This window comes from Delphinus delphis, chromosome 10 (genome assembly GCF_949987515.2).
Source record: "Delphinus delphis chromosome 10, mDelDel1.2, whole genome shotgun sequence".
Classification (NCBI taxonomy): domain Eukaryota; kingdom Metazoa; phylum Chordata; class Mammalia; order Artiodactyla; family Delphinidae; genus Delphinus; species Delphinus delphis.
In genome coordinates, this window is record NC_082692.2 from 90,993,240 (window position 1) to 91,009,837 (window position 16,598).

At 40.9% G+C, this 16,598-nt stretch overlaps 1 protein-coding gene across 1 annotated transcript in view; it reads left to right on the top strand.

Moving 5' to 3' along the window:
* CNTN4 (contactin 4) overlaps nucleotides 1-16,598 on the top strand; it is a 959,269-nt gene that overhangs the window by 793,753 nt on the left and 148,918 nt on the right. Inside the window, exons 11-12 of the mRNA XM_060022925.1 lie at nucleotides 5,080-5,216; nucleotides 7,453-7,582. Of these exons, the coding sequence (XP_059878908.1) occupies nucleotides 5,080-5,216; nucleotides 7,453-7,582 (267 nt within the window). The remainder of the gene's footprint in view (nucleotides 1-5,079; nucleotides 5,217-7,452; nucleotides 7,583-16,598) is intronic.

The following is a 16,598-nucleotide window of genomic DNA, read 5'->3' on the forward strand; positions in this document are numbered from 1 at the left end:
AACCCAGGAGATCCAAGAATTCAGATGGTTCAAGAGGTAATTAAAGGTTTAGCACATTAAAGTCAGAAGGGACTTTAGACACCATCAAGTCCAGCCTCCCCTTGATTCAAATGAGAAAATGTATGCACTCAATCTCCAAGTTCCAAATTCAAAGCTCTTTCTACAAAAGGACAAGATTTAGATACCTCAAAATAGTACTTTTCAACATGTATGTATTTTTAAATTGTCACGTTACTTTTTTAAACATGAAATTTTCAATATTTAAAACAAAGCAAGGCTGTCCTAGTTGAAGGACGTCCCTCCCAAGACCTCTCTGAGCATCATAGGACTGAATTTGAAAACCCTCATTAGCAGGGATCCCCAACCCCCCGCCACGGGCCGGTACCAGTCCGTGGCCTGTTAGGTACAGCAGGAAGTGAGCGGCAGGCTAGTGAGCAAAGCTTCACCTGTGTTTACAGCCGCTCCCCATCGCTCACGTTACCACCTGAGCTCCACCTCCTGTTGGGTCAGCATAGGCATTAGATTCTCAGAGAAGCGCGAACCCTACTGTGAACTGAGCGGACAAGGGATCTAGGTTGCGTGCTCCTTATGAGAACCTAACGCCTGATGATCTGAAGTGGAGCTGAGGCAGTGATGCTAGCACTGGGGAGTGGCTGCAAATACAGATTATCATTAGCAGAGAGGTTTGACTGCACTGAGACCATAATAAATCAATTGCTTGCAGAAACAAGTGACAATTAAGTGAGTGGCAAGTGACAATTAAGCTGCATCTTATGGAGTAGACTGGACATAAGGAACACACTTTGGGTGTCACTGTCTCCCATCACCCCCAGATGGGACCATCTAGTTGCAGGAAAACAAGCTCAGGGCTCCCAGTGATTCTGCATTATGGTGAGTTGTATAATTATTTCATTATATATTACAATATAACAATAATAGAAATAAAGTGCACAATAAATGTAATTCGCTTGAGTCATCCCAAAACCATCCCCCGCCGCCAGTCCGTGGAAAAATTGTCTTCCACAAAAGCGGTCCCTGATGCCAAAAAAGGTTGGGGACCGCTGCTCATTAGGATATTGATTGCTGGTGTTGTGTGGGGAGTGGCTGAGAGCCTGAAGTCAGAGGACTGGAGATTATGAGGGGAGATCAAATTTGGACCCTAGCACAGAACACAGTATGAGTCTTTCATGTGAAGCTCGTCCTTCCTTTTAGTGACTTCTGCAAATGAGAAGTTGAGGGTTTAAGAGGAAACTATAACAATAAATTGGAAGACGCTCTACAGTAAGGTTGGAAAATGAATAGTTCAAGTGCCAATACTGGGAATGTTGGATTCAAGGTAAAGATATTGACAGTATCTCAATGATTCTTGTCAACAGTATAAGAATTCCAGCTGGAGATAAAGATTTGGGAAGCAACTGTATATATGGTAAACTGAAGCCAAGTAATTATCTTCAGGCTCATAGAGCTCACTATCAGTATAATTCTTAAGTAATGTTAGCCAAACCTCTGCATTCCTTGGACATGATTCATCTTCTCCAAGACTGTATAAGCAGCCAGAAATAATTTTGAATGCCCACAGGTCATCATCCTAATAGCCATTTAAATTGTTTTTCCCCATCATATCCTTTCTTTAAAATTTTTAACTTTCTAAGGTCTAAGGCTCATGATGGCATTTCTTTCTACCAGAAATTTCTGGTTTTGGACAGTCAGAGAGCCAGATAGGTCTGAGCATTGTTTAACCACTAAGTTCCAATTTTATCTATCTGCAATATAAATTGTTATTGGATAAGATGCTTGCATGATTCCAGTGGCTGGAATACATTGACTTAGGTCATTTCTGGCAGTTACTGATCTAAAGATTGAAATGAAGAGCTTGCTCATTTATCCAAGAGACTAACAGTGTCACAGGGTCAAAGAAAACACAACCATTTAACCTTATATTTGAATTTGTATCTTGAGAACAAGACTTAAGATGTTTTAGAGGAGAGATTCTTCTATTCAAACCTTGAAAGAACATGAATGGCCAAAACAGATGGTTCTGTTTTAATATGTGAATATGATTAATTCTGTTTAGTATTGGAGATCTATATATATAATGCCCCAAAAGACGTTTAGACACAACCTTCTTCCTGAAATAATAGAGCTGAATCAACCTGTTCAAGCCTTCCTTGGAGCTATTTTTCAGACATGGAGTTATAAAATGTAGTCGAACCTAGATATTAAGTGATAAATACAATGGACCCAAATACATTATCAAAAGCAAGTTACAGGAAACAATATTTTCTATTATGCACTAAAGTGGACCATTTGTCATCCAAGCACTTTGAACTGGGTGACCCGAAGAGCTATGTAGAGATATGAATAATTTCCATCAGGCACAGGACTATTCTATTACAAAAAACTCACCCACTTAGAGATGATTCATCCAATCTAAGTGAGTGGCAGGAGCAACCTTCACTGTGTGGGCTTTTGCCCTGTAGATCTGCAGTTGGCATGTTAAAAAAAAAACATTATCTCATTCTTTGCCCTTTATATAATATCATATTCCAATCGTGATCCCCCTGGGCCCATGTCCAGATATTGACTTCAAGAGGAACATGTTTATATCATTTCAAATTTGGCATATATGAATTCATTTTACTTCGGGAGGAATAGGTTTTTAACCATTCAAATTTGGTTTCCACGAATTAATTTTACTTAAAAAAAGGAAAGTACCTGACGATGTCTCACAAAGGCTGAATTTACTATTGATTTCACCTTGACCAGCACAAATCACTACCACGGAGCATTCCTGTCGAGCACCTTAACCTCGATAACCCTGTTGCAAGAGACAGAATGAGCCCTCAGAAGTGTTTAATTAGTTAGAGCTTTGCAAGGTCTTCTCAAAATCCTCTCAAGGCTCTCCCTTCCCTTCCCCGTCTCCTTTTTGAGATTGCAAGGTAGTGCTTCCAGCTTTCTGTATTTTTGAAAGAAAGCAATGAATAAGCCCAAGAGTTACAGGAAATCTATGACATTGAAATCTCTGTCTCTGCACATCGTTTTGATGTTTCCTTTTTGAACTTCAACTTGACATTGCTTCATAAGTTACATTTGCCCTTCCATTTTTTTTTTCTTCCTCACTCTCTTTGAAAAGTTTGGCTTAGTTGTTAATATTCCACACAGATTTCTGTAGCTTTTCTTTTTTGCTTTGTTTTCATAAACTCTGTGGGGGGTAAATATTCAGCAGGGTGAATGTGAAATCAGGCAGACAACTGCCATTAGCCTTATCAGGATTGCACATCAGATTTTCCAGGCAGAGAACTCAAAAGATGTCTACCTTTTGAGCTCCTTTGCATTAGCAGCAGGAAGATAAAGAAAAATGGTAGGCTTGCAGCTCTTTCAAGGATAAAGGTTATAACCCTTCGTTCAAGTTAATACTTGTTGATGTTATAACTTTTTTGGAAGTTGACCCTTTCAGCCTCTCCGCATATGCAGCAATGCATCATCCCCATCAGTAGAGGATTTGTAAAATTGTGTTTTGCTCTTTGAAAAACATGAAATTGCTTATAGAGGGGTAAAAGGAGAAAGCAGGATTTATTCAGGGACCTAGAGACCTCTGGTGGTTAAGTGACTTGTTAGTGTTTTTCCAGTTTCATTTATTGCTGGGAAGATAAGAGAGCTTGGCCTCAACACTAGTCATTTCCTTTTGAATTAAATTACGGATGATCAGTAGCCTCACTGACTAAAGATACTGAGGTCAAGTCAGCAAAGAGACGAGTTAAGACTATTGAGTAGCGTCTTCTAATTAAATACTGATACCAGTTCTGACTGTTAGGTTTACATTGGTAAGCATTATCCTATGGAAGTGCCTTGTTACAAGATAACATTCCAGAATGACAGCTGTGCTTCTCTCCTGCATGAACTTTGTGCTGAGGGTCTTCTGCCTAAATATGTTTGCCATTATAGTTACCAATAGCACGAATTGTGCTTTAGGGAAGGCTTGCTATTGATGAAGACTTTTTAGGGAACGTAGGTTAACATTGTCTTTATCTCCCTTAAGAACAAGGAAAGAAAATATGACCTTAATTGAAGCATGAAAAATTAGGCATAATTTGGGTGGGGAGAGTGGAAGAGGGCATTGGGCAGTGTGGGAATTAAGTGCTGTCTTGAATTCCTGTGTTAGACTGTGGGCAGGACTTGATTTCCTGAGAAGGTTTTGGTAAAAACCAGGACTCATTCAGAGATTTGGAATTCCAGGCCCATACACTTGTGGATAACATTCTATCAATATGAAAGAAGTCAATAGTAGAAAATGATGATAGCCTCGAAGGAGAAAGGAGTCACAAAAAGTATCCATATGATGTGTGTGAGAGACACCCAGAAATATAGTGCCTGAAATAAGAAGCTTATTTCTCTCCCATGTATCTCTCCAAAAATAGGCAGGTGGGTCTGGTGCCGCTTTCCTCCACAAGGTCATTCAAGGGCCGAGGCTGGCAGGTCAGCATTTTCATCCTACATAGCTTCATCTCTGAGCCCAAAGCTGTTTCAGTTGTTACTTTTTCCAATCAGTGGGGAAGGGCAGTGAGAATCCAGGACAAGTATCTTTAAGTCAGTAACCTGGAAGTTGCTCTCATCACTTTCACACACACCACATATCATTGGTATGAACTTAGGCCCATGGTTACCACCAGCTGCAAAGGAATCTTGGAAATGCAGTGTGTAGCTAGAAAAAACATGAGCCCAGCTAAAAGTAGTAGACTGGTGGTGGGAGATTTCTCTTATTAAAAGGAAAAAAGGAAGAATAGATATTTGGGGGGAAGGGCAGTTAATTTTACCATATGACTCACGGTAGTGTTATTCATTCTGCCTTTAGTAATGAAAGAACCAGCCACGTGGGCTGCAAAAATGTGACATTCAGAGTTGGACATAGGGTGGGGTGTTTTCTAAAAGCACCCCCTGGACTTCTACCCAGCTTTATAATTTGCATAACCTCTGGAAAAGGAATTTTATTATAAGCCTGTTTTTGTCCCTTGACTGCATATGATAAACATGGATTGAACATACACTGAATGTATGTCTCTGCTTTGTGAACTGCTATAGCTCAACCTAATTGGATTCAAAAAATAAGTGACATTCATGTGGCCATCGAAGAAAATGTCTTCTGGGAATGTAAAGCCAATGGAAGGCCCAAACCTACATACAGGTGGCTGAAAAATGGTGAACCACTGTTAACTCGGGTAAGCAACTGGGTGATAATTGTGTCTTAATATTTACTGTAATGTTGAATGTGGTGTTGTTGCTATGGAAACAGAAGAATGACCAGTTGTCTCCAAAATAGTATGCAGCCCAATGCCATAAATAGTGGAAAAAGTGAAAGCGAATGCAGGTGATAAATACAAACGGTACATAAATCTGATTCTCTAGCCTTGTTCAACCTTTGGTCTTCAGAGATTAACATCTCTGGCTTTACAGTTGGAAAGTTATGCTGAAGGTCTGGAACATGTAATTGTGCTAAGACACAAATTTGCGTGTATGCTAGACACGAATGAGTGAGTAACACCTTTCAGCATCCAAATTCTCCCCTTCAGTGTGGTTTTATTATCGTCTTCCGTCTGAGGAGACTAGTGGACAACATGGTCCAGTATGTTCACCAGCAAAATGCGCACTCTGCCTCAGATGTTTAGCAATGCCATATGCAAGCTCGAGACTAACATCTCTAATGCAACAGAAATAGAAGAAAAACTAAAAGTGATGAGTGAGGCGGGAGGCACCAGCCTATAGGACCTGAAGCAGGCAGTAGGAGCTGAGAGCTCAGGTATAAAAGAAATCCTCTCTGGAGACAAGGGTACAATATCCTTGTGCAAAAGCAAACAAACTGCTGCCTGGCTTAATAGGACTCTGTGACGTAAGAGAGGTAAAAGGTACCAGGTTATGCCCCCTACTGGCCCTGGATGGGAATTGCAGTAGTCCCAGCATCCTCCCAGATCAGGACCTGAGAGAAGCCTTGAGTAGTTCTGCTTCTGGACCAGCGGGCCAGGGGTTGAGGTGGAGGCAACCACAAAACTGCTAAATACAGGGGAAAATACAGACAAAAATAACTCCTTTTCAAAATAAGCCTGCACACCAATATCCCAAACCATATGCAAAAAAACTTTTTTTAGAAAGATAACCAACCTGTAGAACAGTCTAAGACAGAAATCGGAATAAGTCTGTTAAGGATGCTCAAAGAGATAACGGAAGGAATAATGCCCATAAAAATAAGCGAAGGTGGGACCTTAGAATGAGGAACAATTGTGTCTAGTTTAATTTTCCTTATGTATTTCCTCCTGAAGTCAAATGTTCGCTGAAATTTGACATTTTCCTCAGGCCCCAAGTTGAAGGCCAGTTTTTTGTGCTCAGGTTTCCTCCCCCGTCAGCCCCCAGAGAAGAGCAGCTGCTCTGAGCGCTGGCCAGGACGTCAGTGTGGTGTGTGCAGCCGCCGAAACGGGCTGGTGTGATGAGCCTAGCCCACACCCTGGCACCCACACCTCTGCCTGTCACTGCTGGACTCTTTTTGGTCCCATGATTCTCTCAATTCTAAAAGCCAAACTCAAATCGCTAGAGTGTAAGTACCCAGGTAACTGGCATCTTCTTCCCTTTATTTAATGTGAGAGAACATGGACGGTTAGATTTGATCAAAGCCTAATACGGTGTCCACCCAACTAAATCACAACCCTGGGGCAAACAGAAAACCAGGATGTCTTTATATATTTTACTTTCTTAAATGGCAGGTCTTCTGGAGAAGAGGAGATCCTTTTGGGTACTTATAAAAATTGACCCCTCAAGTTACGTAGCCTCAGGCTGATGAATGAGGATGCTCTATTGTTCCATACACTAACTTTGCTTTCTTCAGATTGGCTACCAGCAGGTGGTCCTATGCTTAGATCGTGCCACCGATAGCAATTGAGTAAGGGAACATTAAATTACTAATACCTACTCTTTTTCTTAGTAAATTTCGGCTGACGTTAAATATTTGTCTCTGCTTCATCCAAGAAGATTACAATCCTATTAACCTTCAAAGTGTTGCCTGATTATAATCTGAGCGTCTTAACTACTCTAAACGGTAAACTTACTTGTATTTCCCACTCCTCACCCACAGTTAGCACAAAGCCTTGGAGTAAAAAAAGCATTTTAAGTTTCAAGTTCATCTATTTAGAGGGGATATTAATCTGACTGGTTTCACTGTTAAATCAATGAGAGCTCAAGAGAGTCCTACAATTTAAATTCCATTTACCAACTGATGTACGGGTTGTTCCACTTAGCATCTGACCTGCCACAAATTTAGTTGACAGATAAATAGATCATGGTATGTAAATTGCTTATGTGATAGCTATTTTCTTCCCATTAAGCCCCTTTGATATAACATGCAGCAAAATTGCCTTAAGGTCTCAGTTGTAGAAGGTCATTGTTTTGTGTTCCTCTTTTCTTTCACAGGATAGAATTCATATCGAGCAAGGAACACTCAACATAACAATAGTGAACCTCTCAGATGCTGGCATGTATCAGTGTGTGGCAGAAAATAAACATGGAGTTATCTTTTCCAGCGCAGAGCTTAGTGTTATAGGTGAGTCTTTATACTGGAAAGAAAAAAAGTAAAAACACTTAGAATCACTAAACTACCATGTCCTCTGCCAAACATAAACATTCAATCCAAGAAAAGGGGGTGAAGAAATCTTTAGACCAAAGATATCACTCGAGAAACAAGGAATGCATTCTGCAAGCAATAAGAAGAGACCACTTTCTAAATCAGCTTCTCCTGATGTTTACAATGGGTGACGCAGTTCCCTTGGCGCTCATTTTTATTCCTCTATCAACCCCTCTTCTAAATTGAGTGATGTTTATGAAATGCTTTGGCGTCTGTTGCTATCACTCTGATTGGGCTTGGAGAGAGGAAGAGCGGACTTGGTGTGGAAAGGTGTATTTGAACAGCCAGCAAAGTGCATCTTGTTCTTTCACCTCTGAATTTTCCAGGCTATGCCCTGATGTCCTGCCCCTCCAGCTCCATTTTTCACCATGTGCCCCTTTCCTTCTGCTCTTCAGCAATGCTGAGCTTTCTGTGCTGCATGTTCACCACCCTCCCTTCCTCCACAGGGCACTTGGTCCACACTGTTTCCTCTGCCTAGAGTGCTTTTCTGTCTCCTCTTCATATATCATGCTACTGTTGCATTTTACATTTGCTTATGTGATTTTTCTGTCTTTTTCTCTAACTGTCCTATAACTTCCCCATGATGTCCCGGACCATATTTGGTTTAACTCATCATTTAATCCTCAGGACTTAATACAATGTTGAAGCACAAAGTATGTGCTCAATAAATAATGAATGAATGAATGTAAGGATGAACGACTGTACTAAGTGATGAAGGAGTTGAGAGACTGTTAAAAAATGAATTAATGAGTTAAGTAAATCATTGAAAACACAAGTTAAGTGATTTAACAAACCTATGGACATTAAAAAAAACAAAACAAAACAAGGAAACAAGAACTCCAGGCCATCAACTTGCATTTGTCTTGTAGAAAAATCTTGACTCTGACTTCAGAATTTATCTTAAATATCTAAGCAGCAGTTCTTCTTAGTGAGAACATAATAGAAAGATTATAAATAAGAGAAAGGCAGCACACAAAGGGAGCTGATTCCATAAGCCCTGATAATTTTCCCAGATTCAGAGACCTGACTTGCCCTTCTGTAAAGCACTCCTTGGTGCCTGGACTGTAGATCTGACGTGCATAAGTAGTTGCTGCCGAATTGAATGTCCTTCCACCCTCTGCAAGGTAAAAACGGATGGAAAAGCTTCCATAATTGTTGTTCTCACCACATTCTTTACTTGAACCAACATCCCATCAAAGACAAGAATTTGTGAGCGTTCACAAGGCTGCAGTCTTTCTCAAAGGGGCCTCGGAGAATTCTTTTCTCCCGGAGTCATCATCACCTTGGCTTGGCCTGCTGTAAGGATGACCTAAACACACATATCTCCCACCCTATAAATATTGAGAACAGTAATTCCAGCTTCCTCCAGGACAAGTACAATGATCCCACCATGGCCAAATGGGCTCTGATTATTGGTAGTTAGAGCCGATTCTTGTGGAGCGCAGTTCACGAAGGTAGATTGCTTCGGATGTTCTGCAGAAAGAAGTGTGTTCTCTGGTAAACACTATGTCAGCTGGTTAGCAGAACAGCTAAAACTGAGGGTGTGTGGCCTAAGAAATGAATCACATAGTCCTGAAACCTTCTAAGTGAGTGCTGGCCAATTGCTAAGTCTGGGGACGCCGTGATAATTTTAAAAGATTTTGTAGGTCCCTTAGTTAAAATGAAAAAATTTGACAGTAACAGATGACTGGAAATCATGGGACATAGTCATGGGATAAAGATAGAGGATGACTAAAGTCCCAAAAGCAGAGCCCAAAGTGAGAAAGGCTGGTAAATGATTTTTATCAAGAACACGTACCCACAGCTGAAAATAACAGTATGTAGAGATGTGTATGTGTGTATACATCCATCTCTATATATCCATATCTATATATGTATGTTATGATTTACATTTATATATCCCAAGATCCTCACCAGATCCTTTCCCTTCCCCCTTCCCAGGGTTCAAGGCCTGTGAGGTGGTAATCACTGCTTCAACTCTTACATTCAGGGGTTTATTTCAAATCATTTCCAGTTGGAACTAATTCCAAATGAATTCTTGATCTGAGTCCTTTCTCAAGTCCCTTGAGATCAGCAAGCAAGATCAGTAAAGATAAGATAAAAATGCCTGAGAGGTTATTTAGCGCCCGATTTCAACCTTGTTGAGTATGAGAAGGGTAAGGCATGTCAGTAAATGATACAGGCCAAGCAAGTGGTGAAAATAGTAAGTCTTCCAGAAATTCAGGAAAGAGTTTAGCTAATGGACTGGGCTAGTCAGGTGAGCTTTGAAAAATAATTTTTGTACAGGCAAAAAAAAAAAAAAGAAAGAAAAGGACCAGGAATATTGCAGAATAGAGTGAAATGGCCTGAACAAAGGTTCAAAGTTATAAAACATCTGGATAGTTTCTCGCCCATAGAGAATCCTGAATGTTTTTCAGAATTTTTGATTCAAATACATAAAGCGTACAGGCAAACTTTAAACTTGAAAGAGAAAGATGGAAAAATTAATTAACGGCCAATTTTAGAGGATCTTAAACAACAAGTTTAGAAGCTCCCTCTTTAATATCCCATTTTTCCTGCCCCCCCCCAAAAAAAATCATGCTAGTATATTCCAAGTGACTTGAAGGGCAGTTAAGTATTGAATGGGTGAATCCTAGAGTCCATCTGAAGTGAAGGAGGGAGAAGACATTTGACTATTTAAAAATAGACATAAATTAATATTGGTTAACTTGGGTAAGCTCTAATACGATTGTGTTTCACAAGTCACTTTGTTTCTTGTCGAATGGTAATAGTTTGACTCTTATGGATCAAATAACTGAGCAGTTATTACCTGTATTAGAATCTTAGAGAGGTTGAAATGAACAAAGAAACAAAATGAAAACAAGATACTTCAGTATGAGGAAGAAAAAATGGAGGTTGGTTCCAGCTATCGATCAAATTTCAGCATCCTCCAATGCTAGAGAGGAGATTCCCTTTTATGCTGGGTAATAGCTCTAAAGTCATGAATAAGAGATGGTTAGGAAGCATATATTTAATAGGCTTTTCCCTTGGTCTTGTTATATGTATTCTGTCTGAGTATTTCATGTATATGTAACGTATCTATAATTAATGGATTGAAACTGCTAAATAATTAACCTAGGTGCTGGGTGATTTACTCACCGGGTGGGCGAATGCCATAGGGAGACTTTTACTTTGAGGTCAGTGTATTAGAGTAGGCCTGGTTAGGAGTACATCAAATAGAAATGTCCTTGTTTGTGACTGACCTATTGCAATTGATAGTTTATTATTCCTCAAGGCAACTGTTCCCAGACTTTTTCTCCTGTGTTAGCCTAGGTCATGGATGAGATTCACTCGTGTGACATATGCTCGTGGGCATCCCTGGGGTGCTACACAATTCCCTGGGTCATACCATCATCGCATCTCCCTCTCCACTTATGAAGGCATGTTGGAGTTAGAGTGAATAGACTCTTATAATCGTGAGGAAATTTGAGTCTTTTATAAAAAATATAATTAAAAAAACCCAAACTAGTATTTTATTGATTTAAAAGTAACTTTTCTAATGAAATATTTCTATTCATGTTTAATGTTTGTGTCTACTTAGGTAGATGATCATATTGGTTCTAGGGAATGCTGACTGAATTGCTAAACTTGAGATGTTCTGTGCTGCTCCGACAGAATACTAATGTCATTCTGTATATATCGTGTGGTAAAGAAAAGGATGCCTAAGCCCTCAAAAGCAGAGGCAGGGATTCAGGTACCTATGAGTCACTGCAGGAGTGTCCTCTGGGAAAAACCTGGAAGAGAAAGCAAGCTAGGGAGGCGATGGAGGGCAGCTGAGCAGGGACAGGGTCTCAGATGAAGTCTTGCCTATATCGCATCCTGGAGGGGGATGTCTAGAGTATAAGCTGCATCTCAGAGCTATTCCCACCTTAGGCAAGGAGGCTGGCCTTTTAAAAAAATCTCCGTATCAGTTATTCATTGGACTGCCCTTTAGGTGGTGGTAGCAATGGCAGGGAAGATGGAGCAAAACCTCCCAGTCAATTTCCCAGAGAAGGGGAGACAGCTGGAGATGTTAGACAACCAATGCTCGCAGCAGCTGGGGCCAGAAAAAAGAGTCTGAGTGAGGGTACCAATAATTCTGTACAGAAGACAAGTGATTTGCTAGAGCAAGATGCTTGGGTACTGGGTCCCGTTTACCTGGGTCATAACCAGCAGTGTCACTAGAGTACCTTTGATTTTGAAATGGGATGAACTATCTCAAAGAGCAAGTGGGTGTCTTCACATTCAAGTGGTCTTGAATGTGACCTGAGTTTGCCAAGACTGTGTAAGGGATAGAAGTAGCTTCACCCTGAGGAGTTTCCGTCTGATGGTTCAGGACCGTGGGGATTCTCCTGGCCCATGTGGTGGAGAACATCAGACCCTGGCAGGACATTCCAATGCCATTAAGGAACTGATGGTCCAATTAAAGTGAGGTGCAAGCTTGAGCAATTATCTGGTTAATTTGGCATTTGTCCAAATGATCGGCTCACAAATTAGAAAAACATTGAGGCTAAACTGAAAGTTATTTCACAGGGACTTCCACAAGGGCTCATCTGCATCTGATTTCTCAACTGCCTCGTTGAGCCAGAGTACAAAATAATCAAATATACTGATTTGCATCCAATGCTGAGTGGGATCAGCATCCAATGAGAGGACGGACGCCTTTCTTACCCAAATGTCATCTAGGCAGGAGCTTTGCATAACGCGTCCTGAAAAGGGGAAGCTATGCACTTGGATCTCAAATGCAAATTTGGTATCTTTTAACAAGTTGCTAAGCCTACATTTATCAGTAAAATGAGGGTGCTACTCCTCATTGCCAAAACTAAAAGAGATCACATGTGAAAACTTCTTGCAAATCTAAAAGTGTAGCAATATAGTAAGATGTGTTTTGTTTGTTTTTAACTAGTATCCGTACCAAAAGCTTATAATGTAGACAGCTGCACAATCACCAGAAAACCCCATGGCAGTGGTTCTCAAATTGTGCTGCATATGACAGTCATCTGGGGAGTTCTTTAAGAGCCCAATACTCTACCATCCTCCCTACCAACTAATTCAATCCCTGGGCCTGGGACCCCGGGACCCTTTATTCCTTAAAGCCGCCCAGGTGTGATTCCAATGGACAGCACAGTTTGGGAACTTACTGCTGTAATCGATTAGATCAGAAGGTAATTAAGTTTTCCCATGGTATTGATTCTCAAACTTTACCACGCCATCAGAATCACTTGGAGGACTTGTTAAAACACAGATTGCTGAGCGCTACCTCCAGAGTTTCTGACACAGTAGTTCTGGGGTGATGCCTGAGGATGTGTATTTCTAACAAGTTCCCAGGTGATGTCGATGCTGCCGGGTCCAACGCTGCCCTTGGGAAACCACGATCCTAAAATAGGAAATCTAGCCTGAACAGAGGGTTTTTTGTTGTTGTTCTGTTGTCTGTTTGTTTAAGTTGAATATGGTCTACCTGGCAAACCTTCTGATTTAAATCAGGACTCTGAAACTGAAGGCCTTCTGCAGAAGAGAAATATCAAGCATCAGAGCTTCCAACCATGTCTTAAATGCCCCATTTTACCAAGATGGTGAGTTAGAATTAGGCCCACAGAGTGACTTTGGCTGCCATGTGAGGATTATACTTAGATGTTCTTGGCATCTCCCTTCGGTGGCTTAAAGCCAACTGAAGGGAGACTTTGAAATCTGAAGGATAAATATTATGACAGTTCCTTATGTCATTTCCCCAAAAGAAATGCCTTCAGTGAGTTAGAGTTTAAAATATAACTCAGGAATGCAGCCCGAGGCATCACTGAGTCTTAATCCCATGTACTGTTGGCCCACTGTATCTGAAAATTCAGTGTTGTTGGATTCAACCAACTGTAGATTTCGGAAGCGATGGATACTGAGGGCCGGATGTACCTATCCTTCCACCGAAGTCTGAGTTTTCTGTAAAAGTGCTATGAAGGCATTATCCATTCCAAAGTCCTTAGTCCTTTCCATAAAGGGATTTCCAATAAATTGTTAAGGTGTAGACTCAGGAGGAAAGTTTGTCTTCTAAAAATTTATATGGTTTGGTTTGGTTTGGTTTTTTGGTTTTGTTTGTTTTTTATTAGTTAGAAAGAAATGTATTCTTTTTCCCTCTGCCCGTCACGTTGACTTGTCTGTTTTGGCTTCAGAGTAGCTCACTTTATTGTACTAAGTCTAGGAAGATAGTTTCCTTCCTTTCCTATATTTGACATCAGCCATATTTTAAATGTATTTATTACTTTATGTCTTTTATCATTATCTGCTGCAAGTCTCTGTGAATTACTGAATAAATAAATAAATGAAATATCTTTTCTCTCCACTACTTTCTGGCAGCAAATTGATTCTCTTTTAGTAGCCTGACCCAGGGAGTGTTAGAATTGGTGTTCACAAAGATACAGCAGTGAGTTTCCAACCTTGATGCATTTTTAAACTACTTGGGGGTCTTGTTAAATTCAGATTCTGATTTCAGATCTGGGGTGGGGCCTGAGAGTCTGCATTTTTAACAAGCTCCCAGGTGATCACCAATGCTTCTGCTCTGAGGATCACTGTTTTAGTGGCAAAAATAGTAAAATTTAAATTCTCAGGTCCCCTTTCATGGTGGGTAGAGTTGAGGAGGACCTCCAAGCGATTCTTATGATCAGTTAAATTTAGGTGCCCCATCTAAGGTCTGCTCTATAGAACGCTTTGTTATCCAATCTTAAGCCATCCCAGTGGAGTAGCTAACTTGTAAAAGCAAGTAGGAGTTGGAGGGAGGAATAATGATTTGTTGGTATAACCACTCTACTTCCAATTAATCCATGCTTCCATGATTGAACCTGGTATTGACAAAAGCTCTATTAATCACGTGAGACAATTTTTTCTAGAAACAGAGCGTTTGTACCAACAGCATTCCAGCTTTTTTTTTCCCAACATGAACAGACATTGGCTCTTCTAGGCTCCTGAAGAAATTCATTTGTACGTAGTATGAGGCACGTTGCTTTTAATAAAGCCTTTTGAATGTGGTTGAGAATAAGCATAGTGCAGAGGCAAAAAAAAAAAAAAAAAAAGCAACAAACAAAAAAACAAAGCAAAAAACTCCTTCAGTTAAGTGCCTTATTGAAGGAACATGATAAGCAAGAGATCAGTCACTGCTGGGCTGTATAAACATCGCTTGTCCACATTGCAGTATGTTTCTCTTGAGCCCGCATGTCTAGGTCAGGGCACATGTAACTGAAGCCCTTAAAACTGCTGTGTTATTGTCACTCACGAAGTGTCAGGATACAGATTCTTTAAACAGAGTGAACCAATCAAAGGAATTGGAAGGGAACTGAAGTTCCCATCTTCTCACCACTGGGTTGTCTGGGAGAACCCGGGAGGAAAGGGGAGACAGTCGTGTGTTGCCTCAGAGAAAGGCCCAAATCTGGGGAAAGCTGAACTCCCAGGGCCCACTTGCCCTGTACCCTTCTAAGTATGTGCTTTAGGGAAGCAGGGAAAGGATATTAGGTGCCGGAGCTAGTTCATATTGGCAGGAGCTGAGTTGGTATATCCTTCTCAGTTCAGCGTTCGATGACTTCTTGTTGGTAGCCTGAACTCGGCCCTAATGGGAGTATTTAGACCACAGAAATTGGCAAGCACCGAAAACCAAATTCTTTGGTGTTTTGTTTTGCTTGGAGAGCCAGTTGTTAAACATCTGCCATCACACCAGTACACGTGGTGTGAGAATACAGCCAGCACTCTGCATCCGCCAGTTCTGGGGAGCTGGCTGTATTCCTTGCACTATGCTATTCGAATGAGGGACTATAGTATCTGTGGATTTTGGTACCTTCAGGGTCCTGGAGCCAATCTCCCTGTGGATAGCAGATGCCAAGGGACAACCGTATCAACAGCCCAGACTGTTTCTTGGGTAATTCTGCTTCATTTGAGTGACGTCCAGAGAGGACAGAGTGTCCTGTACACAAGCCAGGAAGTTCAAGAAGCCATTTACAACCCCACTTGGATAAAAGAAAGGGCTGTGATATCCAGCCAAAGCATCATGAGAAGGGAATTTCCTGTTTGGAACTTAATTCCTGAGTTTTCTCCTACAACACACATTAAGTCAGCACGTACTGATCGAACATCTACCTCGTACCAAGGACTGTGCTAAGTCCAAGATCCATAATTCATAGTCTCTGCCTTCAAGGAACTGATGAGCTAATACTTGCTAATTGCAAGTGCTACCGTTTCTTAACCACTGGAATTCCAGAATTCTCACAGTCTAATGACCCTCTTCTGTTAAGTCAACAAATAGAGGCTTCCCTGCTGGTGCAGTGGTTAAGAATCCGCCTGCCAATGCAGGGGACACAGGTTCATGGCCTGGTCTGGGAGGATCCCACATGCTGCGGAGCAACTAAGCCCGCGCGTCACAACTACTGAGCCCGCGTGCCTAGAGCCCATGCTCCGCAACAAGAGAAGCCACCGCAATGAGAAGCCTGCGCACCACAATGAAGAGTAGCCCCTGCTCACCGCAACTGGAGAAAAAAGCCCGTGTGCGGCAACAGACCCAACACCGCCAAAAAAATTTTTTTAAAAATAAATAAAATTCAACAAAGATTTCGATCTCATGACAAAGTTACTCGTAATCAAATGTGACATTGTACTGCCATACACTACTTGTTTAACCAAGGACACAAATGTGTGTGAGTGTTTAGGACATTGTGCCAAGTGTAATGGAATGTCACTAACTTGGACTGATATAGCAAGGTCAAGTGCTTCCAGATATTTAAAAACACATACTGTCTTATGATCGTCATACAGAAAGGGTAGCTCAAGGGAGGTTAATAGGGGTTTAGCAGCTAAAGCTTTTAAAACATGTAAGAATGATTTTCAATCAACATGTTAATTATTGTATAAGAAATGACGTTCTAAAATGGCTTTAAAATCTTTTTCT